A 17,232-nucleotide genomic window follows, 5' to 3' on the forward strand; every position below is an offset into this window, starting at 1 on the left:
GCCCACGCCACGCCTTCGCCGAGCACAACCCCTCCGGCCATCGCCACACACCTCCCGCTGACGCTCAGCAGCCTCCTTCTGCAGCAAAACGCGCTCACAGAAGAAAGCTACCGCTCGCCATGCCTCTTGGCTACAGGAGGTGGACCATTCCTAGGGCCATGGAACAATAGGGCGTCCGTCTTATCGAGAGACACCCTAAGTCCCAGGGCCCCTATCCCTCTAACAGTAAGGGAGGTGCCAACCGTTGCAAGTCGAGCCACCTCCCCATAGCTTGCCCCACTGGCCACTACGAGGGTATCGTCTGCATAGCAGAAGACGCGCAATCCTGGCAGAAGCGCGCCCCGCAATACCCAATCGTAGGCCATGTCCCACAGGAGTGGCCCTAGGACCGAGCCTTGAGGTACCCCACACCGCACAGGGTGGTAACAGACCGTGCCCTCTCTATTGGAGTACACGATCCGTCTCTCTGCAAAATAGTCCCCCACTATCCGGCGCAGATACAGAGGGACCTCAAAAAATGCAAGGGCCTCTCCAACCACGCCAAAAGGGAGACTATTGAAGGCATTGGCAATATCTAATGATACTGCCAATGCCCTTCCACCCCCGCTAACCACCCCACCGGTGTGAGACCTCAGGTCCCGAAGAGCATCTAGCGTCGACCGACCCGCCCGAAAGCCGTACTGTGCCTCGCTCAGATCCGGCCCCTCAACAGAGAGGTGCCGGCACAACCGAGACGCCACGACCCACTCCAGCGCCTTGCCCGCCTCGTCCAAAAGGACAATAGGGCGGTAAGCCGCCGAACTGTCCGCCGGGCGGTCCTCCTTCCGCACGAGACACAGTCGTCCCGTCTTCCAAGCCACCGGGAACCGTCCACCGCGCAAACACGCGGTGTACAAATCCCGGACGGAGACCTCCATATGAGGGAGGACTACTGCCAGGACACGCGCATGCACACCATCCGGGCCAGGTGCTTTCTTGCGGGCTTTGAGACGGGTAAGGATAGCCTCTATCTCTATATCAGAGACTTCCGGAGCTATCCCTTCCTCTCCGCCCGCCACATCCCCCACAGACGCCGCCATATTCAGAGGGATAGTGTCAGGAGGCAAAGGAAACAGATCCGCCACCACCCGCTTCAGGAAGGTCGGTTCCAGACTCTCCACGAGAGGCATCCCCATACCTTTCAGCCTCTTACGAGCCGATCGGTAGGGGCGCCCCCATGGATCATCATTCAACCCCCGAAGCATCTCCTGATGAGTCCTTTCCTTTGCCTCACAGATAGCCCCCTGGAGAGCCTTCTTGCGATCATTATAGATCAACCGAAGGCCCTCCGTGACATTGGGGCTATCTCCCCTCCTCCGGCGGATCCTGTAGTAGGCCCTTCTGGCCTCACCACATGCGCCTCGGAGATTGCCAATCTCCGACGTCCACCAGTAGACCGCTCTCCTCCCCTTCGGCGGCCTCCATTTGGGCATTGCCGCATCCGACACCCTTCGTAGACTTAGGCTCAGTCTGCCAGCTCCTTCATCTACATCCAGAACACCAGTGGGCGCAAACCACCCCTCGACAATTGCCACCTCCTGCGCAATCTGACGGTCCAGTCGGCATATGGACCAGCGAGGAAATCTCATCCGAGTCTGCCCCCGCACATCCCACCTCATCGAAGTGGAGACCCACATCCGGATATAACGATGATCCGATAGGGTCTCCACTCCGTCCAGCACAGTCCATGCCGTCGTTACCCGGGCCGCCGCCGCAGAAGCAAGGGTCACATCCACCCTTGAACTGCCCTGTGGGCGGACACAGGTGGGCTCCGTTCCCTCGTTTAAGAATACGAGGCCCAACTCCGCCGCCCACTCCTCCAGAACCGGGCCCCTCCGACACGACACCCTGTCACCCCAGGTGGGAGACCTCGCATTAAGGTCTCCCATGAGGATAAGGGGCCGCGGAAGAGCCCCCCGTATGGCCAGGCCCATGGCATCAAGGAAACCCTCGAAATGGCTCAGACGCTCATTGGGGGAAAAATACGCTCCGACGAACGTCCATTCCCCCCAATCAGCCAGAACAAACCCAGAACCTCTCTCTCTTAGAGAGAGAGGAGGTCCATGCGGCCGAGCAATCACAGCCGCATCACCTCGAAGGTCCCCCACCCATGAGCTCTGTCGCGACACATAATAGGGCTCAGTAACAACGGCCGCCATCACCCCCCACTCCGCCATCGACTGCAGGAACAAGTCCTGAGCCGCAGCGGAGCGCCTTAAATTCCCCTGAAGGAGGCTAGTAAGGCTGTCAGACATTTTATTTGTTTGACAGCTCTACACCAACCTCCATGGGAGCATTCCCCACCACCGTGCTGGACGCTACAGGGGCATACGGGGCCCCCCTCCGCCTTGGAGGGTTGCAAGCCCTACCCCCCATTTTGTGGTCTGCCGGCTTCCCAGCCGCTGAGCAGACCACACAATGCAGCTCTTTCGAGCTGCACTCATGGGCCTTGTGACCTACAACCCCACATCTAAAGCACGCCTCCGCCATGTCCACCGCCGAGGTACAGGTGACCCGCACGTGACCAAACTCCTGGCACTTAAAGCACCTCAAAGGGCGATCCTCTCGGATTTCAACCCGACAGGAGCTCCACCCAATGAGGAGCTTTCCTTGGCACACTTTCTCGGCGGCGGCGACCGGACACAGGAGGAACATCTCCCCCAAGCCCCGTATCCCACGCCTCCAAATCTTACCTGGCTTGATCGCTTCAGCCAGGCACCCACCCATGGCAGCCACCGCCTCCGTCACATCCCTCTCAGTGATGCTGTCGTCGAGGTCCCGAATAAGGAGGTCCGCACATTTGACGGGCCTCCCCACCAAGGCTTCCTCCGACAGCACCACACGAAGCCTAGCCGCCAGGGCATCAGCCTTCTCCTCCCTGTCAACCCCCGGCACCTCCAGCATCCGAGCTCCCGTTGCCGTTAGCCGGATGCTGATACTTGCAATACCAATCTCAGCCAGGCTAATACCATTTCTGGCCTTGGTTAACACGTCGGCATACGTCACCCCCCGCTCCACCGCCTCCCTCCGCAATGTGATGACCACTGCGGAAGTTTTCGGCGGAGTGAGCGAAGGCTGCACCCTGACAGACCGCCCAGCCGAGGGCCCTGCGCCGTGACCCACTCCATGGTCCTGTGCCTGGCCCACACGGCCACTTCCCACACTCACAGGGGGAAGGACCGGCGCAGCGGGAGAACCACTCTTCTTCCCCTTTCCTTTTCCCTTCTTCTTTTTTTTGGTGACGGTCGCCCAGCTTCCGTCACCAGGACCCCCAGAGCCCTGGGGCCCCAAAAGACCTGGGGCCTCCGGGACTCTGCTCCCCTCAAAAACTTCGGGGCCCTGGGTCCCCACCACATTCGGAGCCACCGTGCCCCGACCCCCCAATGAACCCTCACGGGTCCTTGGGCCCTGGGGCCCCGTTAAATTCGGGGCCCCCGGGCCCCCCCTCTCTACAAAACGCTCGGGGCTCTGACCACGGGCCGATGCCGCCAGCGGAGGACGCAGCACAGGCTCAGGGAGGAGCCTGTCCCCAATCCCCGCAAGCTTGGCATCCAACATGCCCCCAACAGCCCGCATCACATCCCCCATAAGATTCTCCCTCACCCCGTCCAAAAGCCCCTCCATCATTTGACGGAGGGCACCTGGAGTGGAGGGACCCTCCACCGACACGGAGTGTCCCTTTGCCTGCGCAAAGTGCGCAGTGCGTTCATTAAAATCCCTCCTAAGGGCCGCAAGCTCCAGACCCAGGTCTTTTACCTGGGCCCTCAGGCGAACATTGTCAGGAAAAGCTTATGGGACAGGATATATAAAATAATAAGAAAGGCGGAAGGGATCGGGGAAGACACCACGCTAATAGAGAAGGGCATTTCGTTGAACTCCGAAGAATCGGTGCAGCTGCTGGCACGGAAATTCTTCCCGCCTGATAATTGCGAGATGGATGATGACATCCATCGAAAAATGAGGAAAACGGTAGAGGAAATGACCAGCAGCTTGCAGGGAAGTAGCGCTGATGAAGTGCCAATCACAATGGCGGAGCTCATCAGCACTGCTAGAAGCTTCAACCCGAGGAAGGCCCCGGGGGCCGACGGACTCACTGCGGATATCTGCTGCGCAGCTATCACGGCGAACCCGGAGGTTCCCTTGGCCATCTTCAATAAATGCCTCGAAGTGGGATGCTTCCCTGATCTATGGAAGGAATGCACGATAGTGGTACTGAGGAAGCCAGGAAAGGAGGATTACGCGGCCGCCAAATCCTACCGCCCAATAGGTCTCCTGCCAGTCATGGGGAAGATCCTAGAAAAGGTGATCATCAACAGGATCAGACACAGCCTACTCCCCAGGATGAGCAGGAGGCAGTATGGATTCATGCCAGGGAAAAGCACGGAGGATGCCCTCTACGATATCTTGACAAAAGCGAGGAGCCACATAAATAACAAGGAAATAGTGCTGATGGTGTCGCTAGATATCGAGGGGGCTTTCGACAACGCATGGTGGCCAGCGATCAAGTACCAACTAGCAAAGAAGGACTGTCCCAAGCAACTAAGGCTGGTAGTGGAAGACTACTTTAAAGGCAGGAGGGTGGTGGTCCGCTACGCAAACAGAGAGCATGTGAGGCGACCTGAAAAGGGATGCATTCAGGGCTCGATTAGCGGCCCCACCTTCTGGAACATCTTGCTCGACCCACTACTGGTCGAACTAGAAGAGGATGGGACATATGCACAAGCTTTCGCAGACGATGTTGTGCTGATGTTCAGCGGAATGGACACGCACTCCATCGAAAACCGAGCAAACGTTGCCCTCGAGTATGTGAGAAAGTGGGGTATCGAGAACAAGCTCAACTTCGCGCCACAAAAAACCAAAGCAATGGTCCTGACGCGAAGATTGAAGTTCGATACCCCTAGAATAAGAATGAATGGACAAGACATAGTAATGGAAAAGGAGATTAAATTACTGGGGTTGACGATAGACGATGGGCTAACGTTTAACAAGCATGTGCAAAATGTCACAAGAAAGGCGGCAGATATACAAAAGAAAGTAGCAAGAATGGCGAAGCTGGAATGGGGAATGACGGGAGACATGGTACACCAGGTATACCAAGCCGTCATAGAGCCGATAGTGACTTACGCGTCGGCAGCCTGGGCACCGACAGTTAAGAAACTGTGTACAAGGAAAAAACTGGAGACGGTGCAGAGGGCATTCGCACAGAAAATAGCGAAGACGTATAGGACGGCATCGCTAAATTCCGCGACGCTATTGGCGGGGATACTGCCCCTCGACCTCAGGGTGGAAGAAGCCGCCGCGATGTTTGAGGCCAGAAGGGGGTCGTCTCCGTTCATACGCGAAGGAGACCGGATTGAGCGAGCCGTACCTGCGTTAGAACAACCCCATCCCGCGGAAAAACCGGATATTAGCTTCGCCATCACAACTGACCCTGGCCTAATACAAAATGACAGCACTACGGCTATATACACAGACGGTAGTAAGACGGAGAAAGGAGTAGGCGCCGCCTGGTCCAAATGGGAGAGTGGAAGTGAAAAGAAATGGAAGAAGATAAAGATGGCCCCTTACTGCACCGTATACCAAGCAGAGCTGGCAGCTCTCGTTGGTGCAGTAAAAAAAATCGAGGAATGGGACCGGCGGTACAAGGAAGGGATAACAGGGGGAATAACAAAACTGTTCCTAAAGAACGTAGCAGTTGCGCAGAAGCAAATAAGAGAGAGAAGATTCAGTCCTGAGATGGCACAGGTCCTCACAGGCCATGGTCCCTTTGCCGAGTACCTGTGCCGTTTCAGGCTGAAAGAAAAACCGGACTGTGAATGTGAGAGTGGGGTGGAACAATCCATCCCACACCTACTTCTGGAGTGCCCCATTTTTGCCTCCTCCAGATGCGACCTGGAACAGATGACGGGCATGTCGCTTAGTCTTCAGGGACTGCCCGACATGCTAGCCTGTAACAGATCGCACCTGGAGGATTTTTGCCTTAAAATTACTAAAAGAACAGCCAAGTTCAATGAGAGTAAAGCCGGGGCGGGGACCGCAAGGCGGCCGGCGCCCACTTGCTAATGGGTATTATGAGGATACTCACGGAGAAGTGAAAGCCGCCCGCCTCGCGGGCCACGTCTCGTGATTGGAATGTGTAGAAAATAAATAATGAAAGGAGATAGATATAAGTAGGTAAATAAAAGAATGACTGTGATAGAAATGTAAAGATAAATAGATAGTATGTTGTGTTTGCCATTTAACGTCATCGCGTTTTACATAACATCTAGCGCCATCTAGTATACTTGATAAAAACTAAACCTACAGTATTACAAATTTCTTCATTTTTGAAACAGTTTCAGTTATTTATTTCCACACAAATATACAGTATTTACAATATTCATAACCTACATCGTAATAATATTAATAATAAATAGAAAATTAAAACTAAATTTACAAGTTTGGTCCCTGTGGCGGTGTACCTTTAACGCTGGCAGCGTTTCCTTGCTGTATTGGGAAACTTATTCTTTGAGATTAAATCACATCCACAAGATAATAATACTAAACCAGCTTACCTTCTCAAATTCCACGGTCTGACTTCCAGGAGAACTCATCAAACCCTCAAATGGATATGATGAAATGTATTTGTGGGCAGCCGTTGCGGTCCCAATGCTTTTGATACTGAAATACATTTCGTGTAAAATGAAATTCTCAATATACTGTATGGATAAGTCAAACTATATATTTTTAAATATCCAAGAGTCAGAGAATTTTAACCGTCCAAACTCGTATATGGGGAAAGATTTTTTGTTTCCTCTTCAACGGCTAATATTTCCATAAATTTACGTAAAACCATGAAAAATTATTTGATACCACGTTCCTTATAAATCATTATATCTACTGGTTCTAACTGTATAAAAATCCATACTGTAGTTTTTGAATACATGCCGTTTATATACGCATAAAGATGTTTTATGTCCTCTTCAACGGCTTATATTTCTGTCAAGTAACATACAACCATTATGAATTAGATATAAAAATCCAATAGGTAGTTTATGAGAAAATGCTGTTTCTATACGCATAGAAAATTTTTGTAACCTTATTATCGGCCAATATTTCAGTCAATTATCGTCAAACCATAAAGAATTATATATTGAAACGTTAGTAATGAATCACTGAATATTTTTGTCAAAATCCTTTTATTAGTTTTTTATTAAATGTCGTTTATATAGGTACGCATTAAGATTTTTTTTTTGTGACCTCTTTAAACGCTGATATTTCAGTCAATTGACGTCAAACCATAACGAATGTATTGAAACATTCTCTATAATTCCCACCATCTATTCGTAAAATTGCTATGACACGGCAAACTGGAGTTTTTGGTAAATAAAACGTGTTGGAAGGTCATGGTGCTGTCCACATATAATTGTCTTTGATGCACTGTGTTTAAATTTGGAATATCTTTATTTTATTTTTACATGTACGGTGTCATTTATTTTAGTTCATATATTTTCTCTTACAAGTAAACACAATGTTTTACAATTTATTTTGCATTTTAATTATTGCTTTAGCCACTAGTCCACCCTATCAGTGGTAGCAGAGCGTGGTTGGATAAATATATCGGGATATATATCCAGTGAAAAATGAAAGAAGCATAATATTTTAAAAAAATAAGTAAATGAGAAAATACAAATTTTAAAATGAGCTCGAGTATCAGAAGCATAGAACCGTTAAAAAAATCGAATTACGATACCTGGTGCTTACAAGCACAGGCGATTCTCATAAGAGACGATTTGTGGGAATACGCTAATGGTGAAAAATCGTTAACGGCAACTGCGACTGCCGAAGAAAAGAGTGCATTCCTAAAGGAAGACTTAAAGGCAAGGTCAGAGCTAATTTTACTAATATCTCCACAAGAACTAAAACAAATTAAAGGATGTAATACATCTAAGGAGGTATGGGACAAACTTAAGTCTATATATCAAAGTTCAGGGCCGGCAAGAAAGGCTACGCTATTAAAAAAAATAGTATTAAAGAAAATGACTCCAGAAGAAGACGTGAGAGACCATCTCAGTAATTTTATGGATGTAGTAGGTAAATTAGAAGACATGGATGTAAAAATTCATCCAGAGTTATTAAGTATAATGATGTTATACAGTTTACCTACAAATTTCGATAGCTTCCGAACGGCAATTGAGTCGAGAGATATTCTGCCAAGTCCTGAAAATTTAAAAATAAAAATCGTAGAAGAATACGACGCAAGAAGGCAAACTGAAGCGAGTGAACCTCAGACTTCAGAAGCATTCTACACAAAGGCAAAGAAAAAGGTACAATTTTGCAAGAATTGTCATAAGAAAGGGCATTCCATAGAAGCTTGTTGGTCAAAGAAGAGACCCAATAATCCCAATAAAACTAAAGATCAAGAAAAGACTTATAACATCTGTTTAACAGCAGGAACGTCGAAATGTAAAGGCAGTTTATGGTGTCTTGACAGTGGGTGTACGTCACATATGACGGGTGATAAAAGTGTACTCCATAACTTAATCCCCGCGACTGACACTCTAAAGCTAGCCTCAGAAAAACATACGACCGAAGTTAAAGGGAAAGGAAAAGCCGAACTTTATACAAAAGATAGACGCTATAAAATTAGTCTTTCAGACACATTATATTATGTACCTGATTTGTCAAATAATCTAATTTCTGCGAGCAAAATTACGGATCATGGCTATAAGGTTCTATTTGAAAAGGAACAAGCCAGTGTCAAAAAAGGCGGGAAAACTGTATTAAAAGCTCACAGAAGAAATGGATTATACTATCTTGAATTTGATAAACCGGAAGAGACAGCAAATTTCACGCCTAGTGATGAAAGCGAAATTATGAAATGGCACAAGAAATTAGGTCACGTCAATGAAAGAGACCTAAAAGAAATGGTTAAAAATATTCCCCATATGAGAAATGGGTACAACGAACACCATCAGGAAATCACCTACACGTATTCGGAAATAGAGCGTTTGTGATGAACAAAAAACGAAGAGGAAAATTCACAGCCAAAGCCACAGAAGGAGTATTCTTGGGATATGCGGAATATACAAAAGGTTTTAGAATCTATATACCCGAAAGGAATGATGTTATTATCAGCAGAGACGTAAAAGTAATCGAAAAGATGCATTATGGTGGTACTCCTGCTGAAAAACGCGGAGATCTTACTCCAGAACCTGAAACAGAACAAATAGAAATTCAAGAAACAAGAAACAAAATTAATGAGAACTTACCTTTTCAGGAATCTAACCCCCTTTATTCCAGCTCTAGTCAAGATCCTGTTGATGAACCATCTTTCTCAAGTGGAAGACCACAAAGAGACGTGAGACCACCAGCATGGACCAAAGATTATGAGTTAAGTCGCTGCGTGACCATGTTAACATCATTAAATAATGACGACTATGACTGCTCTTTACTCACATACAAAGAAGCTGTGACTGGTACCGACAGACGAAATTGGGAGAAGGCGATACAATCTGAAATGGAATCATTGCAGAAAAATAACACCTGGGTATTTGTTGACAAGTCAGAAGCCAAAGGACACAAAATACTGTCGAACAAATGGGTATTTCGGATTAAAGATGACGGTACGTACAAGGCTAGATTAGTTGTACGTGGATGCGAGCAGAAAGGAAACCTGGATTTTGAAGACATTTATAGCCCAGTAGTAAGTCAATCTGCATTAAAAACTTTATTAGCAATTGCCGCATCTAAATCTTACTACTTCATGACATTTGACGTCAAGACAGCTTTCTTATACGGAGAGTTATCAGATGAAGTTTATATGAAATTACCTGTTGGCTATGAGACTGACTGCAATACTACTGACGTAGTTTGCCGATTAAAAAAATCGTTGTACGGATTAAAACAAGCTCCATTTACATGGAACAAAACTTTTACCCAAGCGATGTTTGATTTGGGATTCAAGACAAACAAAACAGATCGATGCGTTTTCATAAACGAAGATAAGTCAATAATATTCGGACTATTCGTTGATGACGGACTTGTCATAGGAAAAGATAAGAAAAAGATCGAAGTTATTTTGAAGAAACTTGAAACCAAATTTGAAATGAAAAAGAATGAAAATCCAAGTACTTATCTGGGTATGGAAATAAAAAACTCAAAAGAAGGAATAAGTCTTACTCAGAGATCCTACATAAATGACGTACTGGACAAATACAACATGAAAAATGCCAAACCTTGTGACACGCCCGCAAGTAGCGATTCAAAGTCTACACAGGAAACTGCCCAGGAGAAGGAATATCCCTATAGGGAAGCAGTGGGAAGTTTACTGTATCTGTCTACCAGAACCAGGCCGGATATCGCACAAGCGGTCAATCAAGTTAGCAGGAAGGTCGAAAACCCCACTAGAGAAGACGTCACAAAAGTCAAGAAAACATTCAAATATTTAGTGGGAACCAAAGAGAAAGGCATTTTGTTCAAACGAAACAAACCAATAGAGAAAATCGATGCTTACAGCGACTCAGATTATGCTGGAGACCCATTGACGCGAAGAAGCACTTCTGGCTCCGTGCTAATGATAGCCGATGGACCAATATCATGGGCATCCAAGAGACAGCCTATAGTAGCGCTATCGTCGACTGAAGCTGAGTACATAGCCGCAGCAGACTGTTGCAAAGAGGCATTGTATCTCAAATCTCTATTACAAGAAGTAACCGGTTTGGACATAAAAATAAATTTGCATGTTGATAATCAAAGTTCGATTCAACTTGTGAAGTCTGGATCCTTCAACAAAAGGTCGAAGCACATAGACGTGCGGTACCATTTCATACATGAACACTTCGTGCATGGATTAATAAATATTAGCTACTGTCCCACAGAAATTCAGTTAGCTGACATAATGACAAAACCATTATCAAAAATAAAATTTGAAAGACACTGTGCAAGATTAATGCATATATAAAGAAACGTGTCTCGGCAACATGAGTGAACATCAGGAGAAGGTGTTGGAAGGTCATGGTGCTGTCCACATATAATTGTCTTTGATGCACTGTGTTTAAATTTGGAATATCTTTATTTTATTTTTACATGTACGGTGTCATTTATTTTAGTTCATATATTTTCTCTTACAAGTAAACACAATGTTTTACAATTTATTTTGCATTTTAATTATTGCTTTAGCCACTAGTCCACCCTATCAAAACGTAATCGTCTTAAGAATAAATATAGTTTAAAAAAACTAAAACACATGCTTTTAAAACACATCAAGCACATCAAAGGTTGCTCGATGGCACAGAGCGCCCCACGCTTTTTCACAATAATACCAGTATTTTTTGCTTTAAAAGCGTGTGTTTTAGTTTTTTAAACTATATTTATTTTCCACTTTTTTGTCCTAGCAGCAATACGTGTTGTCTCAATTTAATCGTATTGCTTTGTGGACTTAAAAAAAAAATTCATTGTTATTTCGAGGTAAACCTATGAAATTATTATATTGTCGCTGATTCTTTATAAGTGTACAAAGTTTGAATTAAATCTGTCCGTTTAAAGTAGGTCAAAATCGAGTCCGAAGGAGTCGGTTACATACATACATACATACTTACATACAGGTGAAGCTAATATAAAGCGTGTAAAAAAATGCACATTCGGAGCAAATAGAATATTAAGGTTGTACACCTTGCCAGCCAGTGGACTGTGATAAGTGTGGTTAAATTTATATGTTTTAATTTGTTTTAGAACAGGGGGCAGGCCTCTCACCTGATGTGAAGGGCTACCGCCGCCCATAGACACTCTCAATGCGAGAGGGCTCGCGAGTGCGTTGCCGGAATTTTAAGAACTGGTACGCACTTTTCTTTTTTTTAAAGTCGAATTGGTTCGGAAACACGTCTGTTCTGGTTCCACATAGTGGTGCGCGGCAGTTTTGGAACGACGGACGTCGAGGTGATAGGGGTGAAATTTCGTATTCTGCCGCGACGTCCGATTATGAAACTCAGTTGCAGGTATTAATCCGAACAAATGAGTAGTTGAAGACTTGTACCCCACCTTGCAACAAATGACAGGAAAATTTGTATAGTATATGTAGTGTGTGTATGAGAAAGCTGCACTATAAATATATGAGAGGGTGAGGCAAGAACCGAACAACCCTACGGATCCCTAAGCCCTACAGATGTACCCTAACACATAAATAGTAAATATATAAATAAATACGGGATGTCTGCACCAATAGACCTAAGGTAACAGAAGGAGCCCTACGGGTAGGATCAAAGGTTCAAGGAGGTAGGATTATTTCAAAGCTATCGGGCAGGCTCACCACGATAATTAAGGGCTCGTCGTAGTCTTCGCCACTACGAGGCAGTGAGCAATGAATAAGACAGAGCAATATACAAATCCGATTTATTATTATAAAACAATATCTAAAATACTACTTACGCCTATTCACACATACATCGTATTATAGTTATGAGCTTTCGGTGTATCGCATCTTCACCTATTAAAGTATAGAACAGCCACGTGAGTCATGTCAGCAAATGGTCAATGTTCAAATGAAATCTGAATTTGGTTACTGCTGTTTCCGGGAAGGTTTTACGCCTTTTTGCGCGTTTTACAATTTTAGATGCAGTCGTAAACTATAGATGGACGAATAAAGAATCACATAAGATGTTCATTACTTCATTTCACCAACAGAAAAATAATACAAAATATTATGAAATCAAATTCTTACTCGGCTGCGTAATCGAAGTAGAGCCGTTTATGTCATCTAAATTGATTTCCTAATGCAGGAGGTGCCGGTCGGAGTCACGCCTTCAACTTAAAGGATGATATCCCGTTACGTAAATTCATGAACCACTAGATTTCATTTGAACGTTGACCGACCGCTGACATGGCTGACGCGGTTGTCATTTAAAACGTCGTTTTGCAAATGAGCCTTGGCTCGCACAATATACACAATATATATCTACATTACAAAAAGAACATATTATTATGTGTGTATACCGATCTCTAGCGTGTACAATAATAAATAAATAGGTGAAAACGGACGCAATAATTGAGTCCTGTCTTTTATTCATCTTATCAAATTTCTGAATGAAACGCCGATTTAAAATAAACAGTTTATTGGGGTGCGGAATATGTACAGAGGGCGGCGGCGGCGGTCACGGGGCGAGCGCGAGGTGCGGCGGCGGAGGGTCGGGGTCGTCCAGGTCCAGGGCGGCGTCGATCATCGTGGTGTGCAGCAGCAGCCGCAGGCGGGACGCGCTCAGCCCCGCCTCGCTCGCCTCGCTCCCCGCGCCCCCCGCGCCCGTGTCGCCCGCCTCCAGCGAGCGGTTCGTGTAGGCGTGTCTCGCCTCCTCGCCCAGCGCGAACAGGTTCGTGTAGCTGCCCGACGACGAACCTGAAACGAGAGCTCATCAAAAGCCGGACTTGCCTTTCGGCGGCTCCGCATCGGAACGACCGACACACCTTTCGCCTCCGGCGGCGTCGCCTGGAGCGCGCGGGCCGCGTCTCGGGGTCTCGGCGGCGCCGAGATCGGCGCGGGGAGCGGCGCGACGGGCGAGACGACGAAAGCGGCGGGCGGCGGACGCGACGCCGCCGCGAAGGTCGGCGGCAGGTCGTGGCCGTCGGGCGGGACTACGCCGCGTCTGAAAGGAAAGCGGGGATTAGGTCCGTCCACGTCGCGAAGCGTTTCGTCGAATTGAGGAACTCGACCCACCGGTCTATGAGGCTGGGCGCGAGAGGGCCGCACAGCACGTGCCAGCAGTTGGCGCAGGCGTTGGCCCGCGAGTACGGGTTCGGGTTCTGGACGCCGCGACGCGAAGAGAACGAGCCCTTGATGTCCTCGTTGGTGGTCCGGTCCGCGGAGGCGAGGTACGTGTGGAAGCCGGCCAGCCCCAGCACCGACCACACGGACAGGAAGCAGACGGCGGCCGCCAACGCCGACGCCGGACTCTGGCGGAGCGCCGCCGCCGCGCCGCCCGCGCCCCGCGCCAGCAGCGCCAGATGCGCCACCGCGCACGCGAACACCCACACGCACAGGAACGACAGCGACACGACGAACAGGTAGAAGTAGCGGTAGTTGCGGCGGCCGACGCAGTTGCCCACCCACGGGCAGTGGTGGTCGAAGCGCTCGACGCAGTTGTCGCACAGCGAGCAGTGCGACGCGCGCGGCGGGCGAAACATCTTGCACGTGAAGCAGTACTTGAGCTTGACGGGGCGACCCCGCACGAGGACCTCGCGAGCACGCGGAGGCGGCCGACCTCCCGCCTCGGCCTCCGCGGCGCCGGCCGCCTCGGCCTCGTGGGGCGGCGCCCGCGGGATTATGCCCGGGTCGGACAGGGCCGTGCGCAACAGCGCGGCCAGCGTGGTCGCGGCCAGAGCGGCGCCGGCGGCCGGCACGGCGGCGGACACGCGGACCGCAAGGAACGGGCAATCGAACGCGAAGTGCAGCGCACAAGTGCCGCAGATGAGGGCCAGCGTGAGTAAGAAGACGCCGGGATGGGGAGCGGTCATAAGCCTGCCGTCGCACCAGAATCGGTTGCGGCCCGCGAACACTTCCCACTTGCGCGTCACGCGCCGGCTGGCCATCGCCACATCACCGCTGCCTGGGTTGCGGCTCTAGCAGAATATCGCTAGAACTGACTTGACAGTCCTCTATTAATCTCTGTAATAATAACAAAATATATAAAAACTTCAAGCTTGATGATAAGTTAATGATGATTGATGATTCGTTAGTGTGCCTTTTAAAATAAAATAAAATAAGGTAAAACTGTGAGGAAAATACTTTAATTAACTGAGTTTCTCGGTTCTCACTTATGGTCAGTGTTCAGACTTGAGTTTGTCTAATATTACTAATTTCAACTGTGGTTCACCATGTTCTACTATGTGTCTGCATTGATCATACTGTGTATGCTGACTGAAGGTAAACACTTGAGTTGCCTTAACCAACTTCTTTGTCATGATTACGACTCATTCTACATCATGTGGGACAAGGTGAAGTAGTTGCAGCATATCCAGCATATAAGCAATTTGTAGAGCAAAATTTGGCAATTAAAGAGTAGGGGAGAGTGTCTTGGCTGTTCCCATCAGGGTTTGATTTGAGAACTAGTAGTATATGTAGTAGAAGTCAAACTATTATTACTATTTATTTATCAATTTCTTTAATCCTCAATGGTTAAAATATATCGTAACATTTTGTGTTGCTGATCAATTGTTCAAAATAATTTCATTCATAAAGTATGTCCTACAATAGATATTTTAATTTGTTTTCCACATCTTCAGGAGATTTAAAACACTAACAATATTGGACACAGAACAATGCAATTAATACATATACATAAATTTATATAATGTTTATTGAATTTTACTTACAATTTAATAGATTGGCAGCTGATATCTTAGACGATTTCAGAATTGAAATCAAGATAATATTATATTGTTATCTTCACTTTTAAAGTACTAATCACACATTGGGACACGAATTTACTAAATCGTATCATATAATTTTAAAATACTTCTAACTTTTATTTTATATATTAGTAACTTAAGGATAAAAATCTAGCTAACTTTCGTTAAAGTTTCGAACTATTCATTAAGATTTTACCACGAAGAAATTGAGCAGAAAGTAAAAATTTGTACGAGTTGTGTTGCCACTAACCACTTGCCGAGTGACAAGCACAGTCCACAGAGCACGAAGATCAAAGATGACATGACAAATATGTACACAGAAGGTAAAAGTATTAGAGTTTTGGAGGACTCTCCCAAAAAATCTAAAATTAGTCTTTTTTATGTAAGTTTTTAAGTGTGTAAGTAAGATTTTTACATTAATAAAGCTTTAAAAAAGTGTGTGCGTGTAACCATTACGCGCGATTGAAGTAAAACTTTTGCAATTTAAAATAATTTATTTAAACTGTTGAATTTTTTGAAGTTATACTTCTTTAGGCGCGCCGCGTTATGAAAAATTTATAAGAGTGAAATTTTACGATGCGCGCGCACCGTGTCACAAAATGAATGCACCACTAGATGGCGCTGACGGACTTATAAAACGCGCTATTGTTGTTATTTTTAAATAGCGGAAACTACACAGACTATATATATATTTCCGTCAGAAAAAAAAACCGAGTCACTCCCTAGTTGCGCCTGAAGAAGTTTTACTTCAAAAAAAAAAGGGTGCGTCTACTTATGTACGCGCGTAAGAAGTTATACTTAGAGATGTTTTGGTGTTTGGAAAAACATAATTAGGTGTTTAATGTTTATTGTCAGGATTTAGAACATCTCTACCAAACACTAAGATGTATGTTGTAGCTTTGGCAGTATTGCACAATATAGCCATTGATTTAAAAGAGGAACCTATCTCTGATGATGATGAAGAGACCCTGTCCTCACTACCAACAGTACCCTCATCTCAAAATACACTCCTCATCTCAGATCCATTTTTATTGATGAAAACTTTTAAGTTTGATAGTTCTTAATTTAGGTTGTTTTAAGTTTTACTCAACATTCACAATTCGACATATCTTTTCTTCTTTCTCCCAATTAATACAGTAGTAAAATAATTAGTAGATTTAGTACTGTGTGTGATGTCGTAAGCTTAATAACTAAATAAATAAAAACATCCCTATGTCGATCATTCGCTATCTCACACGCTGTACGCTGATGTCTGGTAATATGATATTCAAAGAGTAATATAAATATAGGGGAATGATATTGGTTTAGCGTTAGAGGGTCACACCAGTCAAAAAGTGATTTTGTGTATTTGATGTTTGACAGATGACGTTTAGCAAATACGTAAGTCGTAAGTACGTATTTGATATTTTTTACTTTTTAGCAGTGTTGCCAACTTGGGGGTTTACCCCCAAATTTAGGGGTAATAAAGATGTCCAGGCGGTTTTTGGGGGTACATTTATTTAGTGGGATTTTTTAGGGGGTACTTTACTCTTTTCATTAAAAAATTATTTCTCTACAAACACACGATTCTATACAATTTAATATTAAGCTTCGAACGCAATCAACAAACTAAACCAAATATAAACTTCAAGGCTGGCTACAGCTTAATAACGGAAAACAATAATTTCATGTGTCAAATTTGTTCTTCTGACCGTATGATCAAACCATTTAACGTCAATATGTACGATTTCAAAAATATCAGCAACAACAAAACGCAGCGCGATATCCAGGCCGATGCCTTTGACATTTAATAATATTGTTAGAACTAAGAAGGAAAAT

The 17,232-nt window shown here is 46.0% G+C and overlaps 1 protein-coding gene across 1 annotated transcript; it reads right to left on the bottom strand.

Annotated features, from left to right (window-relative positions):
• Positions 1–12,391: 12,391 nt before the first annotated feature.
• Positions 12,392–15,907, bottom strand: LOC125060209 (palmitoyltransferase ZDHHC9). The gene is made up of 4 exons (XM_047664997.1): positions 15,379–15,907; positions 13,724–14,671; positions 13,474–13,652; positions 12,392–13,405 (listed from the first exon to the last, which is right to left on the bottom strand). The coding sequence occupies exons 2-4, from the start codon at positions 14,593–14,595 to the stop codon at positions 13,167–13,169; spliced, it is 1,290 nt and encodes a 429-aa protein (XP_047520953.1). The 5' UTR covers positions 14,596–14,671; positions 15,379–15,907; the 3' UTR covers positions 12,392–13,166.
• Between the last annotated feature and the right edge of the window lie 1,325 nt (positions 15,908–17,232).

The sequence above is a fragment of the Pieris napi genome, chromosome 21, assembly GCF_905475465.1.
Source record: "Pieris napi chromosome 21, ilPieNapi1.2, whole genome shotgun sequence".
NCBI lineage: Eukaryota > Metazoa > Arthropoda > Insecta > Lepidoptera > Pieridae > Pieris > Pieris napi.

Bases quoted from the DNA above. Each gene is read 5' to 3' on its own strand.
- LOC125060209 (XM_047664997.1), bottom strand. From the start codon at position 14,595: ATGGCCAGCCGGCGCGTGACGCGCAAGTGGGAAGTGTTCGCGGGCCGC. The intron at 13,653-13,723 runs GTGGGTCGAGTT...CTTTCCTTTCAG, and splicing joins GCGCCCAGCCTCATAGACCG to ACGCGGCGTAGTCCCGCCCG. The intron at 13,406-13,473 runs GTGTGTCGGTCG...CTCTCGTTTCAG, and splicing joins GACGCCGCCGGAGGCGAAAG to GTTCGTCGTCGGGCAGCTAC.